Source organism: Henckelia pumila, chromosome 2, assembly GCF_033568475.1.
Source record: "Henckelia pumila isolate YLH828 chromosome 2, ASM3356847v2, whole genome shotgun sequence".
NCBI classification, from domain to species: Eukaryota; Viridiplantae; Streptophyta; class Magnoliopsida; order Lamiales; family Gesneriaceae; genus Henckelia; species Henckelia pumila.
Genome location: NC_133121.1, coordinates 140,403,384 through 140,428,330, shown reverse-complemented (window position 1 = coordinate 140,428,330; position 24,947 = coordinate 140,403,384). Strand labels below are relative to the sequence as shown.

Here is a 24,947-nt window from a genome sequence, read left to right as displayed (position 1 = left end):
TGGATCCGATCACTAGAGTCTATCTTTGACTACATGGGGATCACAGACACCGACAGGGTGAACTGTGCGACGTACATGATGAGAGGGGATGCAGCCCTTTGGTGGGAGGGTGCAGTTAGGGGAGTCCACTTGCCCACACTGACGTGGACGGAGTTCAGGCGTATCTTCTACGCCAAGTACTTCACTGAGGATGTGCGCAGTCGCATGATCCGTGAGTTCATGAGTCTCCGTCAGGGGGACATGTCTGTTGTAGAATATGTGAGCCAGTTTGAGAGGGGCTGTCGCTTTGTGCCCATGATTGCTGACAGTCCGCAGGAGAAGCTGCGACAGTTTGTGGAGGGCCTGAAGGCTGAGATCAGGCATGATGTGCGTATGGCAGACGTCTTTACATACGAGTCTGCAGTGAGTAGAGCTTTGCGTTCCGAGGAGGGTCGGAGAGAGATCCAGAAGGAACAGCAGCGTAAGAGACAGCTCCAGCTGGAATCTTATCAACCATCTTCGCAGCCACCCACGAAGAAACAGTACACAGGGCCATCTCAGGACCATAACCAGCAGAGTCAGCAGGGTCAGCAGCAGCAGCAGCAGCAACAGAGGGGCGGGGCCCCTAAGGCAGAAGGAGTACCACTTTGCCCGAAGTGTCAGAAACCACATTCGGGTCTGTGTCTGAGTGGGTCGAATGTGTGTTTCCATTGCAAGGAGCCGGGGCACATGTCCATAAATTGTCCAAGGAAGAAGAACACCACAGGGAGAGTGTTTGTCATGCAAGCAGCTGGGGCAGACCCAAACACCTCTTTAATCTCCGGTATGCCCTAACCTATTCTTTTAAGGGAACTTTGGTGAAGTTAAAATTATTTTGTTTATCAGAGTGCGCAGCAGAAGCATTACTTTTGGGATACCGAAACTTGGGAACCGGATATGTGATGATGGGTTTAGTGATTGGATTTTTGAAGAACTCCGTTATTAGAAATTGATCCGTCGAATTTCGAGGACGAAATTCAATTTAAGGGGGGGAGAATTGTAACACCCGGAAATTTTAATACGTAAATTCGCATGCATAATTAGGAGAAATTAATTTTAAAATAAGGGTTAAATGAATTTATGTGTTATTATTTGATTTATATGCATGATTTAAGTTATTTTAGCATTTAACCCAAAATAAGTGATTTTCGTGATTTATGGAAATTTATTGGTTTTGATCGCGTAGACGGGACCGAGGACGGACGAGATGCCAAAATATTTAGCCAAAAATATTTTATGAGTTTATGAGCCTTAAAATAATATTTTAAGGTATTTTGTCAAGAAAATTTTAGTATTTAATTATATATTTATTTAATAGTTGATTTTTAGTCAAAATAAGTCATTTTATTGACTTTTATTAATATTTAAAAATTCCCAAAGATATTATTTCGGGATTTTTGGTTAATATCAGATTTATTATTAATTTTATTAGTTTAAAAATTTATATTTTATGCCATATTATCTACCTAACTATATTATATTAATTAATATTCCTTTTTAAATTCTAAAATCAAAACCTACCCTACACCCCAACCCCATCAGCCGACATCTTCCTTCTCCCACCCCATTCTCACGATTCCAGTAGATTTCAATAGCCTCCATAACCAAAACTTAGACGTTTTTGGTTTGGTTTAAAGATCCGTTCGTCCCGGACATCGTACACGCATCAAGCATCTTATTTCAATCGAAAACTCGGTGAAAGGCATGTCTTTTTCCTTTGTTTGAACACCATATAAGCTAATTAACGTTTTTGGTCAGATTTTGGTGTGTTGGTGTTGCTCTAATTCTGAATGCATGTACGACTCATTGAATTTTCTTTCGGCTATGGTGTTTTTCCCTTGGTTGTTGCATGTGGTTCACGTTTTATGTCATGGGGTTGGGTGAGCTGCTGGTACACGGTTCAGAAGGATGCCTTAGGGTCCCTAGGCTGGGTTTGGCTTGACGGTTAAGGCTAGATAAGGGCTGGTTTCGAGCTGTATCAGGTTTGGCATGGGAGGCGCACGGTTTAGGGTTATGGGGAAGAGGGGCTCGGCTGGTCATGTTAGGGCATGAACCAGCCGAGCACCTGTTGGGTTCGAACCGGCAGGACCCTGGGAAGGTCCTGCCGGCGGCGGTCCGGCCAGCAGTGGCCGGACCGAGGCGGCAGCAGCCCCTGAAAGGCTGCTGCCCGAACTGCATGCGCAGAGTAGGTAAGGGAGGAGAGGGTGATCGGGTAGGTGGGTGCTGGGTGGTTCCGGGTCGGGTCAGGGTAGTGGGTCGGGTCAGTAGGGTCTAGGGTCGGGTCAGGTAGGTCCGGGTCCGGGCTAGGTGGGCCGGGCTCGAGTATTTTTAATTTTAAAATGTTTAATGTTTTAATTGGATTTTTGGGTCTTTTAATTAGAAATAAAATTATTTGGGCTTCCAAATAATTTTATTTGGGCTTTTTAAATTATTTTTAAGTTAACCCAATGATTTTATGGGCCCGTGGGCCCATCGGAATTTTTTGGGCTAGTCAGTGATTTTATTGGGTCAGTATAGGAATTTTTATGAATTAATTAGTTATTGGGCCTAAATATTTTTATTTAAGCCCAATAACATTTAAGTATTGTATTTTAGTAAAAATTATAATTTTAAAAATTTGTTATTTAATTATGGGATTTAAGTCAGTTAAGGGGTTAGTAGAGAGACCAGCAGTCTGGACCAACCCATGAAAATAAACCAAGTCCGGAATATATATTTAATTATTTTTATGCATGAAGTCTATTTTAAGTAAAAGTATATTTATTATTAAAATTAATTAAATATATATTACGGACATATTTTAAGTGCATGCATACATGAAATATTTTATGATGTGTTTATGATTAAGAATTGAGCATAAAAATATTTTTATGGAAATTGAAGTGATGTGACAGCATAGAAGTGGGTTCTACCACTGACACAGAGGTAGTTCTACTACCAGCATAGAAGTGGGTTTTACCACTGACACAGAGGTAGTTTACTACCAGCATAGAGGTGGATTTATCCACCGCCACGTACGATGGTTATGTAGACTGATCAGTCGGCACAGTTATTAGTCACATTTATGGATATGACCATGCACAGTTTTTATGTTTATGACATGCTCAATTATGTTATGTATGATGAATAAAGTTATGTTATGTATAAGATTTATGATTAAGCATTTATGTTATGAAAAATGTTTCCATGCATGATCATGTACATGTATATGTATTAGTATTTACGTGATGCATTATTTTAACCCTAGTTATAAAGGATTAGACATGTTGAGCCTCTAGGCTCACTACGCTTATATGGTGCAGGTGAGTATGATGTAGCTCCTACCGGTGGCGAGGACGTATGAGCGAGCATGGCAGTGGCCCCGTGACCGTCTCGCTAGGATTTTATTTATGCATGAGATATATATTCAGAATATTTTTATGTTTTCAGTGGTTAAGAATATTTATTGATTTTCATGGTTTTTAGTAGGATTACTTTATCTATTGCATGACTCAAGATTTTATTAATTAAATGTTTATTATTTTATTAAGCGAGTTATTATTTGTAATATTATTTTTAAAGTTTATACATATATGTATGGGCGTATATGTATATAGTATTTATTTAAAAAAAAAAAAAAAGTTTTTTCGCATTTAGTAATTATAGGACGTTTCATCAATATTTTGAGGTTACCATAACTAGTACTTTTCTTAAAACGCGAATAAGTGAAAACAGGCCAGTTTCCTGACCTTGGAACAAAGGCGTCGAAGGACGGGAACGGTAATCACCGCTTCTACCATTTCTCGCTTTTTATTGCTTTTTCTTTTGTGAATCAAATGTGTATCATTCTTCCATCTTCCTGTTGTTTCGCGTCTGCGGCTTCTGTTCGGGATTGCAAAGCTTGGTATAGGTTTGCTTTCATCGATTTTTTCGTCCTTTTCACCCAAACGCTGTACATCGTTGTCTAATGTTATCTGCTTTCTCGTTTCTTCAGATAATTTTTTTCAGATCTGCTTTCTTATAGTTCTTTTCTCTCGCTTGTAATTTATTTTTTGCGCTGACAGTGTCGGTCTCCTTTACGCCGTATAGATCTGGTGCGGTTCACGGTGCTTTTTTTTTTTTTTTTTTTATCGATTTTCCAAATTTCTTTCAGCCTTCTGTTGTAGTTAGATTTACCGTTGGCTAACGACTATTTGGGCAGTATGATCACCATATTTTCAAGGAGAAAAATGATTTATGATCTTTTATGCATCATGCTTAATTGATTCGAGCATCTAAAAACCTATTCTACAAAAATGGAGTAGTATCATAAATTTTCACCTTCCCCATGTGTTAGTTCATGACTTGATTCAAATTTGTCTATACTTTTTGCTTTAAAATAATTTGTAGATAAATTTATTCAATTGAGTTTTATCTCGGCATAATAGTTTTTTTAGTTGTATCTCAGCACATGACATAATGCGTAGTTTGGGTTCTTTCTTTTGCTTCTCACTGGTTCAGCCTTGATAATGATGTGCAAATTTCTTTGTTCTTATCTGATTCAAAACTTGTGAGGGCGCAGTAGGGAATGAGGAAGGTGGGAGCAATATAAAACAAAAGGGTATATGAACATGTTCAAGATCTGCATCTCTTGGTGGTTCAGATTTCCGTTCTGAAATTCTGGGATACTAGAAATGAAAATATGCTTTCGGATAGTCTAACAATCAATCAACTATCACCTGCTACAAAAACAGAGCGATGACAAAAATAGGCTTGCTGATTATCTGCATTTGTAGCTTGTTACTTGTGAGGAACAATGTTCAAGGGAAGAGCCTTTTGAAGGCCATAAAAATGGAGTTGGGGCACATCATTTTACATTTTTGATGTGCTGGACAATCAATTTAGAGTGGATGTTTTATATTGACACAACAACTAAACCATCTATAAATATACAGTTGTGAGTTATTCGATCCGTGTAGGTTCAACCAGCGATTATTATAAATCTCGAAAATCTGTTAAATCGACAGACACCTTTCAAATTCAGCAACACAAAAGATTTTGTTGTGGTAAGATTCGTTTTTTTTGCTGTTGGTAACGTTGCTTGTCTTTTTGGTTTGTGATGGGTCTGGAATTCGTTGTTGCTCTTTGATCATTTGTTGTTTTGGCATAAGTTTTATATTTGTTGTTTAATTTTTATTTGCCATGCTTCTTTATTAGACTTTGTGAGAGCACCTACATTTTAAATATGGTATTCGAAAGAATTTTATATATTAATGTTTAGGAAGAAAATGTGGGTGATTTAAGTTTTAATTATTATTATGTATTTTGGGAGATATAGAATTATTAAGAGACACTTTTGAAACCAAGCTATAGTCGGATAACTGGAAAAAATTAAAAAAAAAACAAAAATAACCACAAAAAAAAGGATAGCCCGAGATTGAAGTTTCCCAATCCTAAGACCCCACTTTCTTACTGCTGATTCGACGAAAGCCTAAACAGTGTTCAATTTTGTGTTTTCCTACTGACTGAAGCAGATAATTCCAGCTACACTCAATCGTGAAAAGAGCTTTGTGTCGAGAAAAACAAAACATCCAAGTGTAAAAGGTCGTCATCTATGTTTTTAGATTTTCGTTTTGTTTGGTTTACACTGCCTTTTTTTCCCTCTTCTTCGTTGCTACATGCTGTACAACATGATCTATGTTCTCAGATCTATGTTTGGTTCTCTGTGAAACGTGATTTATGTCTTCAGATTTGTGTTTTGTTTTGTTTTGTTTTGTTCAAAACGATTTTTGCTCCTCTGGTTTTCTTCCATCTGTTGTGTATGTGATTTATGTTTTTATATGTGACGTATTTTAGGGGAGAGTTGAAAATGAAATATTTTCAAATCTGTACACTTTTTGTAAGTCTTCGAAGGCCTAAACGAATGACACAAATCTATTAACGTTTGAACTTTGTTGCTCTGTTTTGTGCACTAGGTCTGTTACAGCCCATTTTAACCATTGAATATGACCAAGCACTTGCAAGTTTTGATTTGAAATGTTCTCCACTGAGTTGGTTTCGGATAAAAAAAGAAGTTGCAAGTGCTATTAGCTTAATCTGACACTGGAGAAAATATTAAGGCCTTGTTGGTCGTCAAAGTTTGGATTAGAAGATAGGGGACAATAGAAATTATGGGGAAAAAAGAAATTGATCATGTGACTTGGAGTCTGTGAGTCAGGCTCACACTTGACATGTATGAGTACTTTCATTTTGCATTTTTTTGTGTTAGTCGCTGGGTCATAGACTCATATGTATATTGTTTTTAAGAAATTTTTTGAGTGCTTTTCCAGCCTTGGATGATCTTCTTGCTGCATTAACAAATGAAATTTCAAAGCACCTCCTGCCCTCTTCCCATCACCATGAACGAATTGTATCATAAGAAGCTGGTTATTGCTTGTGAACTTATTTGCTCCTCTTACTTGGATGTGCGTTTCTTCTGCATTCATTTTTTGTGTTGTCTGGTTTCTTTCTCATTGCTTCCAAATATTAGTTGCTTTGTATCAACTTTGAAATCTTGATTCTCAACAATGAAATTACACTGCTAATGAAAGGAAAGTTGAATCGGAACAGGAAGCAATTGAGGCATCCACAGCATTAGCTAGAATCCAGGTAACCCGACGGCCACTTTTGAATATTTATTATATGTATATGGATTGTTATGAATTTCTTCATGGAAAATGAAAAATGCTATATTTACAGGTTATCTTTGAAAATAAAAATATCCAACTTTTTAAATTTGTTTGGTAAATATATCAGGGAATCGTTTTGACCACTCTCGTAATATGCCAGAGCTTAATTTAAAATGTGTGCTTGCTTTATAGAATTTGGTGGCTAGGTAATAATTATAAAGATTTGTTTGTAATTTACTCATAAGTTTATTTCTAACTTGATATCTAACTAAAGTAAAGTTGGTTACCTGCTTATGTTGTATAGTTATTGGTCAGCCGATTAGTTAAAAATAATAATAATAATAATAATAATAATAGTTTTGACATGTCTTGGTGTATTGGATTATGAAAGCTTTAATTATGTCCACCCGATTTACTTTATTCATCTGTTACTCTTCATTTTTTTCCTGCGAAGAAATTTCTGGCCAACTTTTACCTTTTTTTTTTCTCATTCTGTGGCTCTTACAAAAAATATTGGAATCCCAGGAGGCTGTTGACAACGTAAGTATAAATGTTGTTTGATTGCTTTAATGAAATACTTCTAAGAATTACCTCACTAAGCTTACCACTAAGTGGAAAAGTGTGGCAACCAAAATTTATTGGGATCATTGACCTATGATTTACACTCTTATCCTTTACTGTCTTCGAGATGAGACTGGGCAGGCGCATTTGGCTCTTGCCTTTCTTTAAAAACAACAGATGTATAGATAAGTGTTCAAGTTAACTGTAAAATAATATGTATAAAATGTATCTATCATTAACTTCCTGATAAAAACAAAGTCGCAAAATATATATGTTCAGGTAAATAGTCAATAATTTTTTAGCATTAATTAATTAAATCATCTTTTTCTTGATTTTATTTCCATTCATTTCAAACACTTATAATTACAATGCTTTACCAGATTGAATTCTGAAAATATTACATGTACACTGTATCCCTTGAAATTTTGACTTCGTGAATTAGTTCCATCTTTTGGAAAGTTAAAGTTTCTATGAAAAGTCCAATTTTGATAAATTCTCAGCTACTTTATTGCACTGCATTATTTAGTTTTTCAGGTAACAATTTTTCTGTCCACTGTCTTTTTTCCCCTACAGACTTTGTGTGTGTTGATCACCCATACAACAGAGAGGACACCATAAATTTGTTTACCACTCTTGATTTCTTGTTAATGAGGCTTTCATTTACACCTTGCGGCACAATAAATGAATTTCTATCATTTATAGATTGAGAGTTTTCTCAACATATCTTTGCTTTATTAATTTCTCTTTGATTCCCTCCCTATTATAGTAGGTATGAACGCCTTCGTTCTCTTTACAGAATCATTATAGTTTGCCCTCTTTTCCCCACAGAAGAAGGCCATCGGCGCCCGCTGAAAATATAATCGATGTCTATGTACGGAACTTTAGAGCCTGCTCCATCCGCAAACTCTCCATCTCTGCCGCCGGTGCCACAATCTTTAGAAGATTGGAAGGGCGAGTTGTTTTGGAAAGCAATGGATCTAGATGGTTACAGGTCCTTTTGGCGCATACTAGAGCATAGGAAACCGGAGCACATTCAATTGGTCTTTTCAGAGTTGAAAAATCAGATTTGTCCGTTGATGTTTGATCGATTTGGTGGCTCTGTGATTATTTGTCTTTCCGAAGTCTGCGATGAACCACAGATGAACGAGTTGGTTTCTTCGCTCGTTGCTGATGCCCAATTACTCATGCTTGTCTGCCTCAACTCTAACGGGTATTTATGGGTGTTGAAGTTTGTCGAGCGTCTCAGAACCCCAGAACAAATGTCTGATGTGATATCCGCCTTGCAACCCCTTGTGCCTCGGCTTGTAAAGGGCCAGTTTGGTCATCACGTTATCGGCCATTTCTTCGATATCTTCCCCAAACATGCAAAAGAAACTCAAGTATTTGTTGCAGCATTTATTCATCCTTGTTTTTTTAAATATTTTACCGTACTTGTATATTACATCAATCACTTTGTGTTTTTCGCAGCCATTACTTGATGCCATAGCTGATACTTTTTTCGAAATGGGCACCAATCCATATGGATACCCCCTTCTCTCGAAACTCCTCCGATCAAAAATCTTTCTACTGGAAAACCAACCGAGTATTCTATCAAAACTAATAGCTGATGTACATCAGCTGTCTCATGATACATACGGGTACATTATACACACGCCCTCTCTCTCAAGCTTGTTTTCATATAAAATCCAACATTTTTCCGGTTTCAGGTGTCTTGTGGTGCAGGATGTAATAGAACTCGGGATGCAGGACGTGCAAAGTGATATATTAGCTCAACTGAGAGGGAATTTTGCACTCATGTCGATGCACAAAGATGCACAATGTGTAGTATCGGCTTTGATAATGGAATCCCAGGGAGAACTAGCACCCCAAATCTACAATGAGTTGACAAGCAGCCCTAATTTCTCCAGAATCCTACAAAACCCTTCTGGCAAAGATGTTATCGAACTCGCTTTGACATACATACACTGAGGTACAAAAGACAATGCTCATCTTTTTTTGTTTATTTGCACTCTAGCTAGCATGAAGTTAAGGCTAATACAATGTTGTACAATCTTGCAGGAAACCGTTTTCAAGATTCTCCCTCCCACGGATCTCCATGGAGATGATGTTTGTCCCAAAAAGAAAAAATCAAGGATCCGTGTATGATCATAGATTAACATGGTTTCATTTCTGCTAAAAAAAACCTTGTTTGTTTGTTTGTTTTTGTGTTTCTCTTATGCTTGATATATATATTTTTGTGTTTTAGGGTGTGCTACTCTGTTAAATTGCAGCCTTGTGGTTATTAGTTTTATAAGCTTCAGGGAAAAAATATTATGGTTACTTAGATGTATAGATAATTATAGATGTATAGATAATTATGATATGCGGTTCGTCTTTCCATGATTGAGATAGATACAAAGCAAAGAGCCAAGGCATTTTAGATCATAGTTCCTGCTAGGTACACCAATGGAATTTTGTGCTTTTATTCTTACACATTTGCTGTTTTACAATTACAATTTTCTTTTGGGAAAATTAATCTGTCTAACATTAGACATGCCCAAAATAGAAGTCTCTTCAAGCATCATGATACATTTTTTTTTTGGCTGAATGGCGGTGGACATTTGTTAAAAGATGTGCTGCCCACATTGAAGCATTTCAGTGTTAATAACCCCTGCCACTGTAGCCATTCTTGGATGTAGTTCTTTTTTAATTGCCCTCCGTAGACGCTCTACTGCCCATTTTGAACCCACATTAAAGTGCTACTTGTCACGATTTGGGTGGTGGAAGTTGCGATTGTTTCCAAAAAATGCTTACGCTGTTTTTCTCTAGTGACATTTTTAAATAGTAGTTGAGATTGTTTCCAAACAATGCTTAGGAGTTTTTCTTTAATAAGATTTATAGATTATAATTTTGTGAAGGAAAAATTCGGACATTTTTTTTGGAAATAATGATTCAAAACACTAAGAGCATGTCAGTGAATAAACAAAATACCTATATATAAACATGTTTGTATGAAAGAATGCAGTAAGAGTCAAATGAACATTTGTATCGTATTTTTTTTATATTCATGTATGATTTGACGTTAAAATGAAAATGTTTCTCGTTCGAAATAGACTATTCCCATCTATTTTGGACATTGCCACTTTCAATTACTACCTTCCATTACTTTGTTTAATTTTTGCCCCAATTTACTTCATTTCAACTCATATTAACATATAGTAATAATAATTTATTATAATATACATTCTTAAATAATTATATAATTAATTTATTATTATATAATGAAAATTATTACTATTTTGATTGATTGATTTATAATAATAATAATTAATTTTGACGTTAATAATTAATATTATTATAAAAATATATTACAATAATGTATTAGTATAATTAAATGATACTAGTAATTATGAAAATATAAGTTTAGATTAATTAAACTGAATAATAATTTATAATAATTAATGCATAATCAACGATTATTGTTTTAATAATAATAATAATAAAATAAAAAAAATCGTTTTGAATAGATATTATTTTATTATTTGGCACTAAAAATATGATTTGATAATTAAAAATAATGTTATTCCATTATTCTTTCGTTTCTTTTGGTATTAATTATTGAAATAAGATATAATTATCATTCAATTCTTATCCTATTCTATTTCAAATTTGATTTTATTCATTTTTATTCCTTTTCATTATATCATCATACTCTATATATGTACAATATATATATATATATATACACTAGAATTAATACATATATGTTGCACGTGAGAAATATAAGTTGAAACAATTAAAATTCAAAACAAATTATTTAAACCAACAAAATTATAATGACAATACTCAATAGAATGATATATTTTGTTAATTCATGTAACTTACTCACATGTAATTAACTTTGGTTATAACCACATTTGTTTATTTTATTTTCTAAAATTCCATTTTTTATTTGTCTTTCCTCTTAATAAATGCACCTTGTTAGATCAGGTGTGTAGAAGAGGATGATGAATATACACATTTTAAAATTTTTGTTTTGATGAAGAACAAACAATTGAGTAGATGTTTTTTCAATCAACCAACTTTATCAACTTTTGTAGTTATTTGAACCACTTTAGAGTGTGGAAACAGTTCAAATAACTCCATTGAAATGAGCACACGCAAATCACAAATATACCAACAAGATAATGTAAGAATTCTAAATAAAGTACACAAGATATATGGATGTTTGGAGGTTGAATCTTTCTACGTTTCCTCTTATTTCACACATGAAGTAATTCACTATAACATTTTGGCTATTAAGACGTCTTGTAGTACACTCACTCCAAGATTAGAACATATAATTTTGAATTCTTAGATTTCAAGGATATAAAATTCACAGTGCTTATCAAACATGCACAACTTCAGCTTGGTTTGAATAAGCAAATTTAAACTATCAAACCCTTGAACTCAAGTCTTCTTTCTCGAGTAGTGAATGGATTTGAGAAACCCTCTAGAGATGATCCTTAGGATTTGATAACTTTCGTATTCAGGAAGGGTTGATGTAAGAAATATAAATATGACGATTTCAAGTGCTCAAATAGATTCTTAGCCATAGATCAGGAGTTTGATTCTTTTTACCAACACGTTCTTGGAATAGTCTATCACACAAGATTTTTCTGTTGTGGTTTATCTGTCTAATGTAGTTTTTATGCTATTGCGTCAGTCTGGAAGTTTACCCAATATGCACCGAAAGATAACGACAGTGGGTTTCCACATCATAAAAAAAGAGAAGAGATGTCTTCGTCTTCCTTGATGTCATCGTGCTTCCTTAATAGAGAGTTCATAATAATAAATGTGCTATTTGGATATGATCATCCAAATGAGGAAACAACGGTTGTAGACAGCCTCTACGCGTACTTTAGGCAATGAAAATTTGGGGTAATATATTGACTTCTTCATCCTTGGTAGTTGTGTATTGCTTATCAACTGATTTGTTTATGATAAAGTTTGCTCGCTAGCTTAGAAAAATTCTCTTGATATGAAGACCGATCGGGGAGAGATGTCCGTTGTTAATCCGGACGTGGTAGCTATCTACACAAGTAATGTAAACATTTTAAGCGGGGAATAGCTACCGGTTGAGATCTTGAACTTCTTGGAACACGAAGACCTGGATTACAAGAAAAACGACATCAGATTCTATAACAATGATATATTGTTTATCATCACCAAAACTTAGAGAATCTATTTTTTTGGTGATGACAAAATTTAAGCCCCGAGAAAATATGCATAAAGTAAGATTATGAATTTCAATGATTTCATTAAGGTTGTAATGAACTTCATTTTGTTTACAAGATGAGATAACCTATTACACCTACCGAAAGGAAAAAAGAGTCTAAGATCTAAACCAGGAAGCGCTTGATCCAAAGCTTACTTCTTTCATTGGATCCTGGACCTCTACCACCACCTTTCCTTTTTTTTATTTTCTCTTCTTCTCTCTTTATTCTGGCCTCATTTTGTCTTCTCCTGGCTTCTTTTGCTTTGTGTTTTTGTTCTTCGCGACACACTAATTTGATCAATAATCTCTTTTATTTGAGCACCACTGGCTGCTTGCATGGTATCCCGTATCCTTACGTGCAGTTAGTCGCTGTTTGGATTGAGTCATCTGGCTAGACAAGGTAAGGATAATATTGTTGGTTGACTTCTTGTCTGCCTTAAAATCTTTGAGATCGGCCTGCACTGTTTCTGCCAATTTGGAGAATTTTTCGAGAAGAACCTATCGAGAATCATTATCAACCAAAGTATTGTCATCAATACTCATATTCATAGAGCCTGTTAGTTGCATAATGTGATGAAGATGGCGAGTAATTGCTTCAATTGTTTGGTCGTCAGATGTTTGAAAACAGGGCTCGTAAAGGTTCAACCATCAAGAGGAAAATCGCTGCTTGAAATTGCGGATCCAGGATTTTTAGTCTATCCGGGATAAAACTCTAAGCTCTTGTAATATACTTTAATATTTTGAATTAAACTACTCGAGATACCATCAAATTAAAAAAAAATTATTCAAAATTTTTATATACAAAAGTTAAAAAAAATTTGGGCCCACCCGGGCTTCAACGTGGTTCCGCCCTTGGCTGCTTGGAATCCAGGAAGCATGCTTGTACTCCAACACGCAAAACCGCATACTGGGCGTGTTGGAGCCCGCAAAGTTCTGCGCTCAAGCGTGCCATATTTTCACGCTCGAGCCCAAGCTTCTGTCTTGGAAAGTTTTTTAATTTCATTTTAACCCCTTCGGTTCAATTTTTCCAACAATATGCATATCTCAAAGAATCATAGTAGTATCACAATTATATATCACTCTTAGTTTCTCCCCTTAGTTATCACTAGAGTTACTTGTATTCGAGATTAAAAGAAAATGAGGCAAACTACATGACTCCTAGACCCGAGCTCCACTTCTAAACTTTTCCCAACCCTCATGGCCTCCTACAGCTTGGACCTGATTCACATGTTGCAATGTACACACAAAAACAACGCAACAACCGAACAAATCGGTAAGTATATGAAAGAGTGGGTGCCCGGTGAGCCAACTTGTGGCTAAGGGCTTTGATGACTCTATGTATAAAAAATCTTTTTTTTAATATAATTTACACTTTTATAATGGCGTTTACTTTATCTTTTATCATATTATTATGTTATGACATACTATAAAATGTTTAGATAAAGACCTTGAATATACTATAGTGTATGTAAGATGTGGTGGCACATGAGGATGGCTATCATGAAACACATCTTATAGTCACTGTATATTCTAAACAGTTCCTAGTCGATTGAGCCGTCCGTTAATAAGGATAAGGATCGCTCGAGATTGAGACTAGCATTTGCGATGCCGAGTACCACGATTGGTATGGAACATAGAGATGTTCAAAGCATGCAAATGGATATTCATACGATGAATGATCGAACTACCCTATCCGGACTTTCCAAGTGGTTATCACTTATCGAGTGGATAAAGTCCGCGGTTTTGGTTGTACACCATTAGTCCTTACTACTTGAAACATCATTGAGACTCTATATGCTAGTACTGTACTTTGACTCGTTTACCGACTCTATTGGGGTCATCAGGTGTCGGGATTGGGTACAGTTATGACACATATAGGAGTCGATGCTTTGTTGTCAAGGATTCACCACATACTTACTAGTGTGGATATCCTATGCAATCTGAGGAGATATTAGTGTGACGAATCTATGGCCAGAGTACATGATGTGTTTTAAGAAATGGTTTCTTAGTAGCACATGCGATGTCACTATTTGATCTTCAAGATGCATTGCATAGTTATCGAATCTCGAACGACTCTTGATTTACCAATGGTTGTTGATTCGATCGGGATATATGGATGAAGGGACCGTACTGTACGCTAACCAAAATCTATTGGTTCTTGCAGGCACTATCAGTGATACCTAGGGAATCATGGGGCGATGTTGCTAGTCGCTCTTACCATGATTCGATGGGCAAGTCGGAAATTGTTGTTCTGAGTCACAAGGAGTTGTGAGCCCACGGCTAGCTGTATCCCTGAACCATTGAGGGTCACACAAGTAATGGATTTTTAATCCCCGTTGAGATAATTAAATTTAAAGAGTTAAATTTAGTGAATAAAGAAGTGGAACTTCTTATATCAGAGTAGAGGAGTAAGATTTCCTAAAATGACATAGGGATGGACATTTTTGAAAATCACTGAATTCGGATTCAGAAAATTTATCTTGACTTTAAAAGATGCAGAAATGGTTTCTGTGCACATTGGTGAAATTGGTTTATCAATCTGAGTCACGATGAATTTTATATTAATTTCTGAACATGCGGGCTTTGCTTGTCAGGCTTGAACTTATGACTAATGGGCCCTAAGCTGTTAGCAGCCCACATTATAAATAAGTTATTGCAGTACAGAAATTACACGACAGAGGTCACAAAATTTTTCGAAAACCCTAGTTTTTCTATAAGTGGCCGCCGCCCCTATCTCTCTGTCGAAAAAAATTCCAGCCTGTGAATTTTGAATTTGCAGTCTGGTTTAACGGATCAAATTCGTTAATTCTCTTCGTAGAAACTTCTGATAGATTTTCTAGTGCAATCTATCAGAGGGATTAAACTTCTGTTCGTGGACCTGATTGAAGAATTGTTCGTCCATCAGTTCTTGGGATATACAACAAGAGCAGAGTAATCTGTTGGTGTCCATAATCTCGTTTCGAGATTTCAAGGTAAAAATTTAATTGTTATTTAATTTTTACACGCACAATTTAATCGTAAAGTTTTGATACCCATGATATGGAATCGTTCCATATAAAATTTTAAAACTTCCGCTGCGCCGGGTATCAATTCTGATTGATCTGATCACCGTTTTTCAACAGTGGTATCAGAGCCAGGTTGCTCAGATCAAGCGATTAAATTAATCAATTGTACAAAAAATTTTTATGCCTCGGTTTTTGAAACAAAACAAATTTTTAAAATTAAATTTTTTGACGGGCAAAACACGGGCAGCGATGGGGCTATCGTCGCTGCCCAAGGGGCAGCGACGGGCTGCCCGGCCCGAGCCCCTTTTTGGGGTGCGGGCTACCCGGGGTCGTCCCGGGCGGCCCGGGAAAATTTATTTTTAATTTTTTAATTAAAATTTTAATATGTTAAAATTCTAATTTTGTTCCGATCGAAAATTGTTTTTGATTGGTCCACGAGGCGTCGGATCGAATTGTTCGAGTCCGAAAATTTTAAAATTGATTTTTGGATAAATTTGAATTTTTGGAAAATTTATAGATTTTATCCGTTAAATCAGATTTTATGAAATTAATTATTTTTGGTAAAATTGATGATAAGATATGATCTTATGGAAATATTGAGTAAAATATGATTTTATGTATAAAATTGGATTTTATATGTAAAATATGATTTTATTTGATAAAAAAGATAAAATATGATTTTGTATGTAAAATAAGATTTTATATATGGAATATGATTTTATCCTTTTTAAATTTAATTGCCATTGCATGTTATCCAATAAATTAATTTTGAATTAAATATTATTGGATAAGGATGATCGATTGCCATGACCAATTTTGTAGGTGTATGTTAGGGAATTTACATTTATTTTTATTGTTTTTGGATTTATTAATGGGCCTGGTTTATGGCCCAATATGAATTGTCATATGTAATAAAAGTGGGCCTGGTTTATGGCCCGTTCCCACCCCTTAAAATATATCCCCTACTTGTCATAGTTATTTATTGTAAATACATTAGACTTAGTGGGAGATGAAGATTTGAAGAAATGGTGGGCCCAGCAGACAATGAATACTGAAGAAATGTAAATTGGAAGCTCAATGTAATAGGATTGCATTGCATACCTGCATATTACCTAGGATTGGACTTAGACTCGTGATTGGCAACCACGGGTCGATTAGAAATGGAATCGATCATCCTATATAATATATGATATTATCGTTGTATGCATGTTTTAGACTAAATTGTATGAATCCCGCAAGCATACAAATTTTAAATGATGAGACAAATTTTCAAAATTAAAATCCCTTATTTTAAATATGATTTAAAATTGATATCAAGATAAATAAAAAAAAATTAAATATTGTTTAAATGTTCCTACCTTCCATCAACGATCAATGTATGAGATGCTATCCGCGGATGCGGTCTGGCTCATATTATTGGGGGGGCCCGTTCGTCGGAAAGCTGTACATTGGATTGACACATGTTGTAAGTTGGGTGGAACTCCCATGGGATCGGCTCATATTATTGGGGGATCCACATGGCGACCTTCCATCACAACTTAATATTGATGGGTTATCTTGACATGTCACAATAAACGGCGTCATATTATTGGGCCCTTATTGGACATGAGGTAAAAACGTGGAGGTTGCTTTGGAAGCAATTGGGCTCTACCTTTTGAAAATTATGGTTGGCTAATATTATTCGGGACCATAGTTTGTCAATTGGACTCCATGTTCCCACTAAAAAAAACAGTTTTCCGTTTTCACTAGAGGGTAGTGAAATCATTAAAATAGTGGGAGTGAGATTCATAAAATAAATTTCGCCTATTTTATGTCTTAGTAAATTAATTAAACAATCACTGATTATTGTCTGTTTCTTTTCAGTATTTCATTAAGATGAATTCGCGCAATCCACTATTCTCTATTCTCGAACAAAATAAACTGGCTGGCGCAAACTATACGGAATGGTTCCGTAAGTTGAAGATTGTCTTGACCTCGGAGAAGATGCTCTACGTGTTAGAAAAATCTCCTCCGAAGGAAGCACCAGCTGATATAAGTCCGGAAGAGTTGGCCAAACTTGATATATGGTGGGACCATGATATCAAGGCCAAATGCTATATGCAAGCTTCGATGTCTGATGAACTCCAGAGGCGATTTGAGGATACCGTGAATGCTGCTGACATTCACGTACAACTCAAGGAACTTTTTGGGGCTCAATCGAGAGCTGAAAGGTTCGCTACTGTAAAAGAGTTAATGACGTGTCGCATGCGTGAAGGGACTTCGGTCCGTGATCATGGGGTACGAGTGATTTGGCTCATTCAGAAGTTGGTAACGCTTGATTTGGTATTAGAGCATGAACTCAATGTGGACTTATTACTTCTCTCTCTTCCTTCATCGTTGGACGGTTTTGTGGTGAATTTCAATATGAATAAGATAGAGGCCTCCCTTGAAGAGATGGTCAATATGCTTGTAACATATGAAGCCACTTTAAAGAAGGATAAACCAGTTCTCTTGGTGGGCTCCTCTTCTTCTGCTAAGAAGGGGCCAAGTACAAAGGCTAAGAAACGTTCTGCCCCATCCAAGAAAACCGGACCCGAGAAGAAGAACAAGACAAATGCTTCAAACATGGAAAAGTCCAAGGATGTTTGCCATCACTGCAAGAAACCTGGTCATTGGAAACGTAACTGCAAGGAATATCTAGAGCAGTTGCGAACTGCGAAGGGTATGTTTTATATTGAAATAAATGTTTCACTTAATACTACTTCTTGGGTATTGGATACCGGATGTGGATCTCACATTTGCAATGATTTGCAGGTGATGACAAGAAGTCGCAAGCTAAGAATGGGTGAGACCCAGCTGAGACTCGGAAATGGTTCTAGAGTTGAAGCCAAAGCTGTGGGAGACGTTTATTTAATTTTGCAGAACGATTTTAAGTTACTTTTGAGAGATGTTTTATTTGTTCCAGATTTGATTAAAAACATTATTTCTGTTTCTATTCTTGATAGAGATGGTTTTTCTTGCAATTTTGTGAATGAGATTTGCAATATATACAAGAATGAATGTTTGATTGGAAATGGACAACTTGAAAACGATCTATATAACTTAAAATTAAAAGACGTTTCGATAAATTATGTTGATAAACCGGTAACAACAAACAAAAGGAAAATCGATAGTCAAAACCCGGCAAACCTTTGGCATGCTAGGCTAGGTCATATTTCCTCAAGGAGGATGAACAAGCTAGTGGGAGAGGGCATGTTTGATATGTCTGATATTAACTCTCTACCTACTTGTGAATCCTGCTTGAAAGGAAAAATGACTAAATCTCCATTCAAGGGGAAACCTGAGCGTAGTCAAAATCTGTTGGATTTGATCCATACAGATGTTTGTGGTCCATTTAGAATTGGTACTCAATTTGGCCACACCTACTTCATTACCTTTACCGATGATTATTCAAGGTATGGGTATTTATATTTAATGAAATATAAGTCTGAAGCATTTGAAAAGTTCAAAGAATTCAAGGCTGAAGTAGAAAACAAGCAAGGTAAAAGTATTAAAGCACTTTGATCGGATCGAGGTGGAGAATACTTAAGTACCGAGTTTTTGGACTATCTAAAAGAGAATGAGATTCTCTCTCAGTGGACTCCTCCTATGACACCTCAGCTGAATGGTGTATCGGAGCGTCGTAATCGAACTTTGTTGGACATGGTTCGATCCATGATGAGCTTCATTGAGCTTCCACCTTCGTTTTGGGGCTACGCGCTTGAAATGGCAGTATTGTTGTTGAACAACGTCCACACCAAAACAGTGGATAAAACACCATACGAGTTATGGAATGGCAAAGCTCCTAAGTATTCGTACTTGAGGATTTGGGATTTCCTGCTTACGTGAAGCAGACAGTGGGAGATAAGTTGGATAGTCGATCCACCTTATGTTATTTTGTAGGGTATCCGAAGAATTCAATCGGATATTATTTCTATCATCCTACTGAAACAAAAGTGTTTGTTTCAAGGAATGCCACCTTCTTGAAGAAGGAGTTCTTATTGGATAAGAAAGGCGAGATGATGGAACTCGAAGAAATTCGAGAAGAACCCAAGATACAAAATAATGATCCTACACCTCAGGAACCATTAATGGACACGCCTATACCTAGAAGATCCGAGAGGACTTCTAGACCTCCTATTCGATATGGTCTTCTTCTTGAAGGGGATCAAGATGAACCCGACGTTGGATGTGATCCAAGAAACTTCAAGGAAGCAATTTTTGATGCGGATTCAAATTTATGGCTTGAAGCTATGCAGTCGGAAATAGATTCGATGCATACAAACCAAGTTTGGTCTTTAGTAGATCCTCCCGATGGAATTGTTCCAATAGGGTGTAAATGGATCTACAAGAGAAATCTTGGGCCTGATGGTAAGGTATTGATCTACAAGGCACGATTGGTGGCGAAAGGTTATACTCAAAGACAAGGAGTTGACTATGATGAAACCTTTTCACCAGTTGCAATGTTCAAGTCCATAAGAATCCTTATTGCCATAGCAGCATGGTATGACTATGAGATATGGCAAATGGATGTAAAGACTGCATTTCTTAATGGAAACATTAAGGAAGAGATCTATATGACGCAGCCTGAGGGATACACATCCATGGGAAGCGAGCATAAGGTATGCAAGCTTCAAAGATCGATCTATGGTCTCAAACAAGCATCAAGAAGTTGGAACCAAAAATTTGATGAAACAATAAAGGATTTTGGTTTCATCAAGAACCCGGAGGAACTGTGCGTGTACAAGAAAGTAGTTAAGGATACTGTGACATTCTTAGTACTTTATGTTGATGACATCCTACTCATTGGGAATGACTTAGGGATTTTGCAGTCAACAAAGATATGGTTATCAGGTAGATTCTCGATGAAGGATTTAGGTGAGGCATCCTATATTCTAGGGATATAGATCTATAGAGATAGATCTAAGAGAATGATAGGACTCACTCAAGCAACCTACATCGACACCATATTGAAAAGGTTTTCAATGGATGGGTCCAAGAGAGGACATCTACCTATGTGTCATGGAGTTTCTCTATCCAAGTCCATGTGTCCCAAGACTGATGAAGAGATAGAGAAAATGACACATGTACCATATGCGTCAGCCATAGGTAGTATCATGTATGGGATGATATCTACCAGACCGGATGTAGCATTTTCTCTGAGTGTCATGAGCAGATATCAAGCCAATCCCGGTCAAATGCATTGGAAAGCCGTGAAGGACATTCTTAAGTACTTACGAAGGACTAAGAATATGTTCATGGTATATGGAGAAAGAGAACTGAAATTGGAAGGCTATACCGACTATAGCTTCCAAAGTGACGTGGATGACTCGAAGTCAACCTCTGGATTTGTGTTCATGCTCAATGGCGGTGCTGTCTCTTGGAAGAGTTCCAAGCAGGACACCACTGCGGATTCCACCACTGAGGCAGAATACATTGCGGCATCAGCTGCTGCTAAAGAGGCCGTTTGGATGAGGAATTTCGTCCAAGAGTTGGGCGTTATTCCTGAAGTTGTTGGTCCAGTCCTGGTGTACTGTGACAACACGGTGCCGTTGCTCAGGCAAAGGAACCAAGGTCTCATCAAAGATGCAAACACGTACTGAGGAAATACCACATCATCCGGGAGATCGTGGAAAGAGGAGACATCACTGTCGAGAGAGTGGCCTCTGCAGACAATATCGCTGATCCACTTACTAAGCCCTTGCCAGGACCATTATTTGACAAACATCGCGAAGCAATGGGACTGTGTAGTATGACTAGTTGGCTTTAGGGCAAGTGGGAGATTGAAAGAGTGGGTGCCCGGTGAGCCAACTTGTGGCTAAGGGCTTTGATGACTCTATGTATAAACAATCTTTTGTTTAATATAATTTACACTTTTATAATGGCGTTTACTTTATCTTTTATCATATTATTATGTTATGACATACTATAAAATGTTTAGATGAAGACCTTGAATATACTATAGTGTATGTAAGATGTGGTGGCACATGGGGATGGCTATCATGAAACACATCTTATAGTCACTGTATATTCTAAACAGTTCCTAGTCGATTGAGCCGTCCGTTAATAAGGATAAGGATCGCTCGAGATTGAGACTAGCATTTGCGATGCCGAGTACCACGTTTCATTGGTATGGAACATAGAGATGTTCAAAGCATGCAAATGGATATTCATACGATGAATGATCGAACTACCCTATCCGGACTTTCCAAGTGGTTATCACTTATCGAGTGGATAAAGTCCGCGGTTTTGGTTGTACACCATTAGTCCTTACTACTTGAAACATCATTGAGACTCTATATGCTAGTACTGTACTTTGACTCGTTTACTGACTCTATTGGGGTCATCAGGTGTCGGGATTGGGTACAGTTACGACACATATAGGAGTCGATGCTTTGTTGTCAAGGATTCACCACATACTTACTAGTGTGGATATCCTATGCAATCTGAGGAGATATTAGTGTGACGAATCTATGGCCAGAGTACATGATGTGTTTTAATAAATGGTTTCTTAGTAGCACATGCGATGTCACTATTTGATCTTCAAGATGCATTGCATAGTTATCGAATCTCGAACGACTCTCGATTTACCAATGGTTGATTCGATCGGGATATATGGATGAAGGGACCGTACTGTACGCTAACCAAAATCTATTGGTTCTTGCAGGCACTATCAGTGATACCTAGGGAAAAATGGGGCGATGTTGCTAGGCGCTCTTACCATGATTCGATGGGCAAGTCGGAAATTGTTGTTCTGAGTCACAAGGAGTTGTGAGCCCACGTCTAGCTGTATCCCTGAACCATTGAGGGTCACACAAGTAATGGATTTTTAATCCCCGTTGAGATAATTAAATTTAAAGAGTTAAATTTAGTGAATAAAGAAGTGGGACTTCTTATATCAGAGTAGAGGAGTAAGATTTCCTAAAATGACATAGGGATGGACATTTTTGGAAATCACTGAATTCGAATTCAAAAAATTTATCTTGACTTTAAAAGATGCAAAAATGGTTTTTGTGCACATTGGTGAAATTGGTTTATCAATCTGAGTCACGATGAATTTTATATTAATTTCTGAACATGCGGGCTTTGCTTGTCAGGCTTGAACTTATGACTAATGGGCCCTAAGCTGTTAGCAGCCCACATTATAAATAAGTTATTGCAGTACAGAAATTACACGACAGAGGTCACAAAATTTTTCGAAAACCCTAGTTTTTCTATAAGTGGCCGCCGCCCCTCTCTCTCTGTCGAAAAAAATTCCAGCCTGTGAATTTTGAATTTGCAGTCTGGTTTAACGGATCAAATTCGTTAATTCTCTTCGTAGAAACTTCTGATAGATTTTCTAGTGCAATCTACCAGAATTAAACTTCTGTTCGTGGACCTGATTGAAGAATTGTTCGTCCATCAGTTCCTGGGATATACAACAAGAGCAGAGTAATCTGTTGGTGTCCATAATCTCATTTCGAGATTTCAAGGTAAAAATTTAATTGTTATTTAATTTTTACACGCACAATTTAATCGTAAAGTTTTGATACCCATGATATGGAATCGTTCCATATAAAATTTTAAAACTTCCGCTGCGCCGGGTATCAATTCTGATTGATCTGATCATCGTTTTCCAACAGTATAAACTTAGTATGAAACAACGGAATATATAAATAGTCAATTATGGAAACATCCATGCATTTCACATATAAGCAGCAACTATACAATACAAGGACAAATGAACAAAGGTTATCAAAGATCAAGGCTCAAAACTGACACCGGTTTAGATACAAAAACACATCAACTCATCATCAGTGCTAAAGCTCATCACTGATGCTATACCCGAAGTCTAAGTATCAATGCTAAAATCTCATCATCGATACTTGAAATCAAAGCTAATAACTCATAGACGATATCAGTGTTGGAACACGTTTCAGATCAGTGTGATCTGATACCCGAAGCAGCGGAAGTTTAAAAATTTTTATTTTCTTATATGAAACAATTCCATATCATGGGTATCAAATCCCAACGATTAAAATCAACAAGTAAAATAATAATAACAATTAATATTTTACCTCTTCAAGCTATGGCTTGATTATGGACACCAACAAATTAATCTGCTCTTGTTGTAAATTCCCAAGAACTGATGACTCGCTCGATCAACTCCTGAATTAGGTCCACGAACAGAAAACTGAAACCCTCTGATTGATTGCACTAGAAATCAATCAGATGTTTATCGAAGATATTTACAGATTGATACAGACTGAATTCTCTCTCAAAAGGGAGACAGAATTCGAAAATCTCCTTAGAACTGTTCTAGGGCAAGGTATTTATAGGCTTTGGAGTGAGAGAGTCACTCTGCATTTCCAGGGTAGTGGCCACGATCTGGGTCGTGCGTGCAGGAATTGCCCACGTTTACCTGTCACGCACGATGGACCCGAAAGGCTCGGGATTATGGCAATCGTGGGGATCATGCCCTTGAGAAATGGGCGTTGTTTAAGTCATGAAGACCTAGTCTTCCCGGGATCCTGAAGCTCCTGGTCTTCCCAGGATCCCAGGATCCTGGGCTGCCTTTATACAGCCTTGACACCCCTGACTTTGCATAGCCCTGCTACCCTTGCCTTACCGGGGTTTCACTACTCCTCCCTAAAATAGTCAGGCTAGAGTCATACTCGCTGCCCTGACAAGCTTCCCTGACGTTCCTGTCTTTCCATAACCATGATACCCCTGTCTTCCCGGGGTATCACCACTCCATGGCGGGTTAAATATATTTTGAAATTTTTTGAATAGTGTAGTAGGGCAAAGCCAAAGTGCCCTGCTTATTGTCCTGATTAGGCCTCATGCGACTTATACCCCAACGGGCGGGAGAAATAGAATTTTCAAATTTTAAAAAATGACAAGGCTGACGTCAACCCTAGAAGTTGAAAAAACGGGCAAGGGTCCGCAGCCGTTATCTGTCCTTTCAATCTGACCGTATCATCATTACCCTGCCCGGTCCCACTTCCCAAGCTTACCCCAACCTCTGATCGTCCTCAAATCTACGACCTAAATTCATCACGAACCTGTATATATAATCCGTATCCCAAACCCTAATTCACTTTCTTCCACCCGGTGCATTTTATTTCTCTACAATTTCCCGATATTCCTTCTCCGGCGATTTTGCAAAATCCGGCTAGCTTTCCCTGCTTTTTCATGCACCTCCTATCTTTGCTGTAAGTTTTCCCCTTCTCCTCAGCTAAATTTCCCCTTATTTTAGTTTTTTCCATTCAAAAGAATGTCGGAATCTGCCTTCTCCACTTCTGGGGCCAACGCTCGTGGCTCAGACCACGTAGAGTCCGAGGCCTTGCGCCATGATTCTCCTTCTCCTGTTAATTCTGCTGTTCAGGCAGTGGCAGCCGCCCCGTTTTCTTCTCGTCCCAAGAAATCCCAAGCCGGGACATCTAAAGATAAGGGCAAAGCCAAAGTGCCTCACCCCACTACTCTTACCGCCCTTCCCAAACC

The 24,947-nt window shown here is 37.2% G+C and overlaps 2 protein-coding genes across 21 annotated transcripts; both read left to right on the top strand.

Moving 5' to 3' along the window:
* The first annotated feature begins 240 nt into the window (after positions 1 to 240).
* On the top strand, positions 241 to 3,475 carry LOC140878551 (uncharacterized). The gene is made up of 2 exons (XM_073282156.1): positions 241 to 802; positions 3,321 to 3,475. The coding sequence occupies exons 1-2, from the start codon at positions 241 to 243 to the stop codon at positions 3,359 to 3,361; spliced, it is 603 nt and encodes a 200-aa protein (XP_073138257.1). The 3' UTR covers positions 3,362 to 3,475.
* Positions 3,476 to 3,693: 218 nt separating this feature from the next.
* On the top strand, positions 3,694 to 9,582 carry LOC140877659 (pumilio homolog 12-like). 20 transcript variants are annotated; one of them, XM_073281209.1, is made up of 7 exons: positions 3,734 to 3,777; positions 5,511 to 5,580; positions 6,586 to 6,624; positions 8,034 to 8,584; positions 8,673 to 8,842; positions 8,912 to 9,174; positions 9,264 to 9,582. In XM_073281209.1, the coding sequence occupies exons 4-6, from the start codon at positions 8,069 to 8,071 to the stop codon at positions 9,171 to 9,173; spliced, it is 948 nt and encodes a 315-aa protein (XP_073137310.1). In that variant the 5' UTR covers positions 3,734 to 3,777; positions 5,511 to 5,580; positions 6,586 to 6,624; positions 8,034 to 8,068; the 3' UTR covers position 9,174; positions 9,264 to 9,582. The 20 variants fall into 20 exon arrangements, with proteins under 20 accessions (XP_073137312.1, XP_073137307.1, XP_073137310.1 ...); XM_073281218.1 differs by having other exon boundaries at positions 3,744 to 3,777; positions 8,037 to 8,584; XM_073281202.1 differs by lacking the exon at positions 3,734 to 3,777 and adding an exon at positions 3,784 to 5,042.
* The last annotated feature ends 15,365 nt before the right edge of the window (positions 9,583 to 24,947 follow it).

What these genes read in the sequence shown, in the direction of transcription:
- LOC140878551 (XM_073282156.1), top strand. Translation starts at nt 241, where the DNA reads ATGTCTGTTGTAGAATATGTGAGCCAGTTTGAGAGGGGCTGTCGCTTT. An exon ending in AAACACCTCTTTAATCTCCG is followed by an intron (nt 803 to 3,320) that starts GTATGCCCTAAC and finishes TATATGGTGCAG; the next exon opens with GTGAGTATGATGTAGCTCCT.
- LOC140877659 (XM_073281211.1), top strand. Translation starts at nt 8,069, where the DNA reads ATGTCTATGTACGGAACTTTAGAGCCTGCTCCATCCGCAAACTCTCCA. An exon ending in AACATGCAAAAGAAACTCAA is followed by an intron (nt 8,585 to 8,672) that starts GTATTTGTTGCA and finishes TGTTTTTCGCAG; the next exon opens with CCATTACTTGATGCCATAGC. An exon ending in CTGTCTCATGATACATACGG is followed by an intron (nt 8,843 to 8,911) that starts GTACATTATACA and finishes TTCCGGTTTCAG; the next exon opens with GTGTCTTGTGGTGCAGGATG.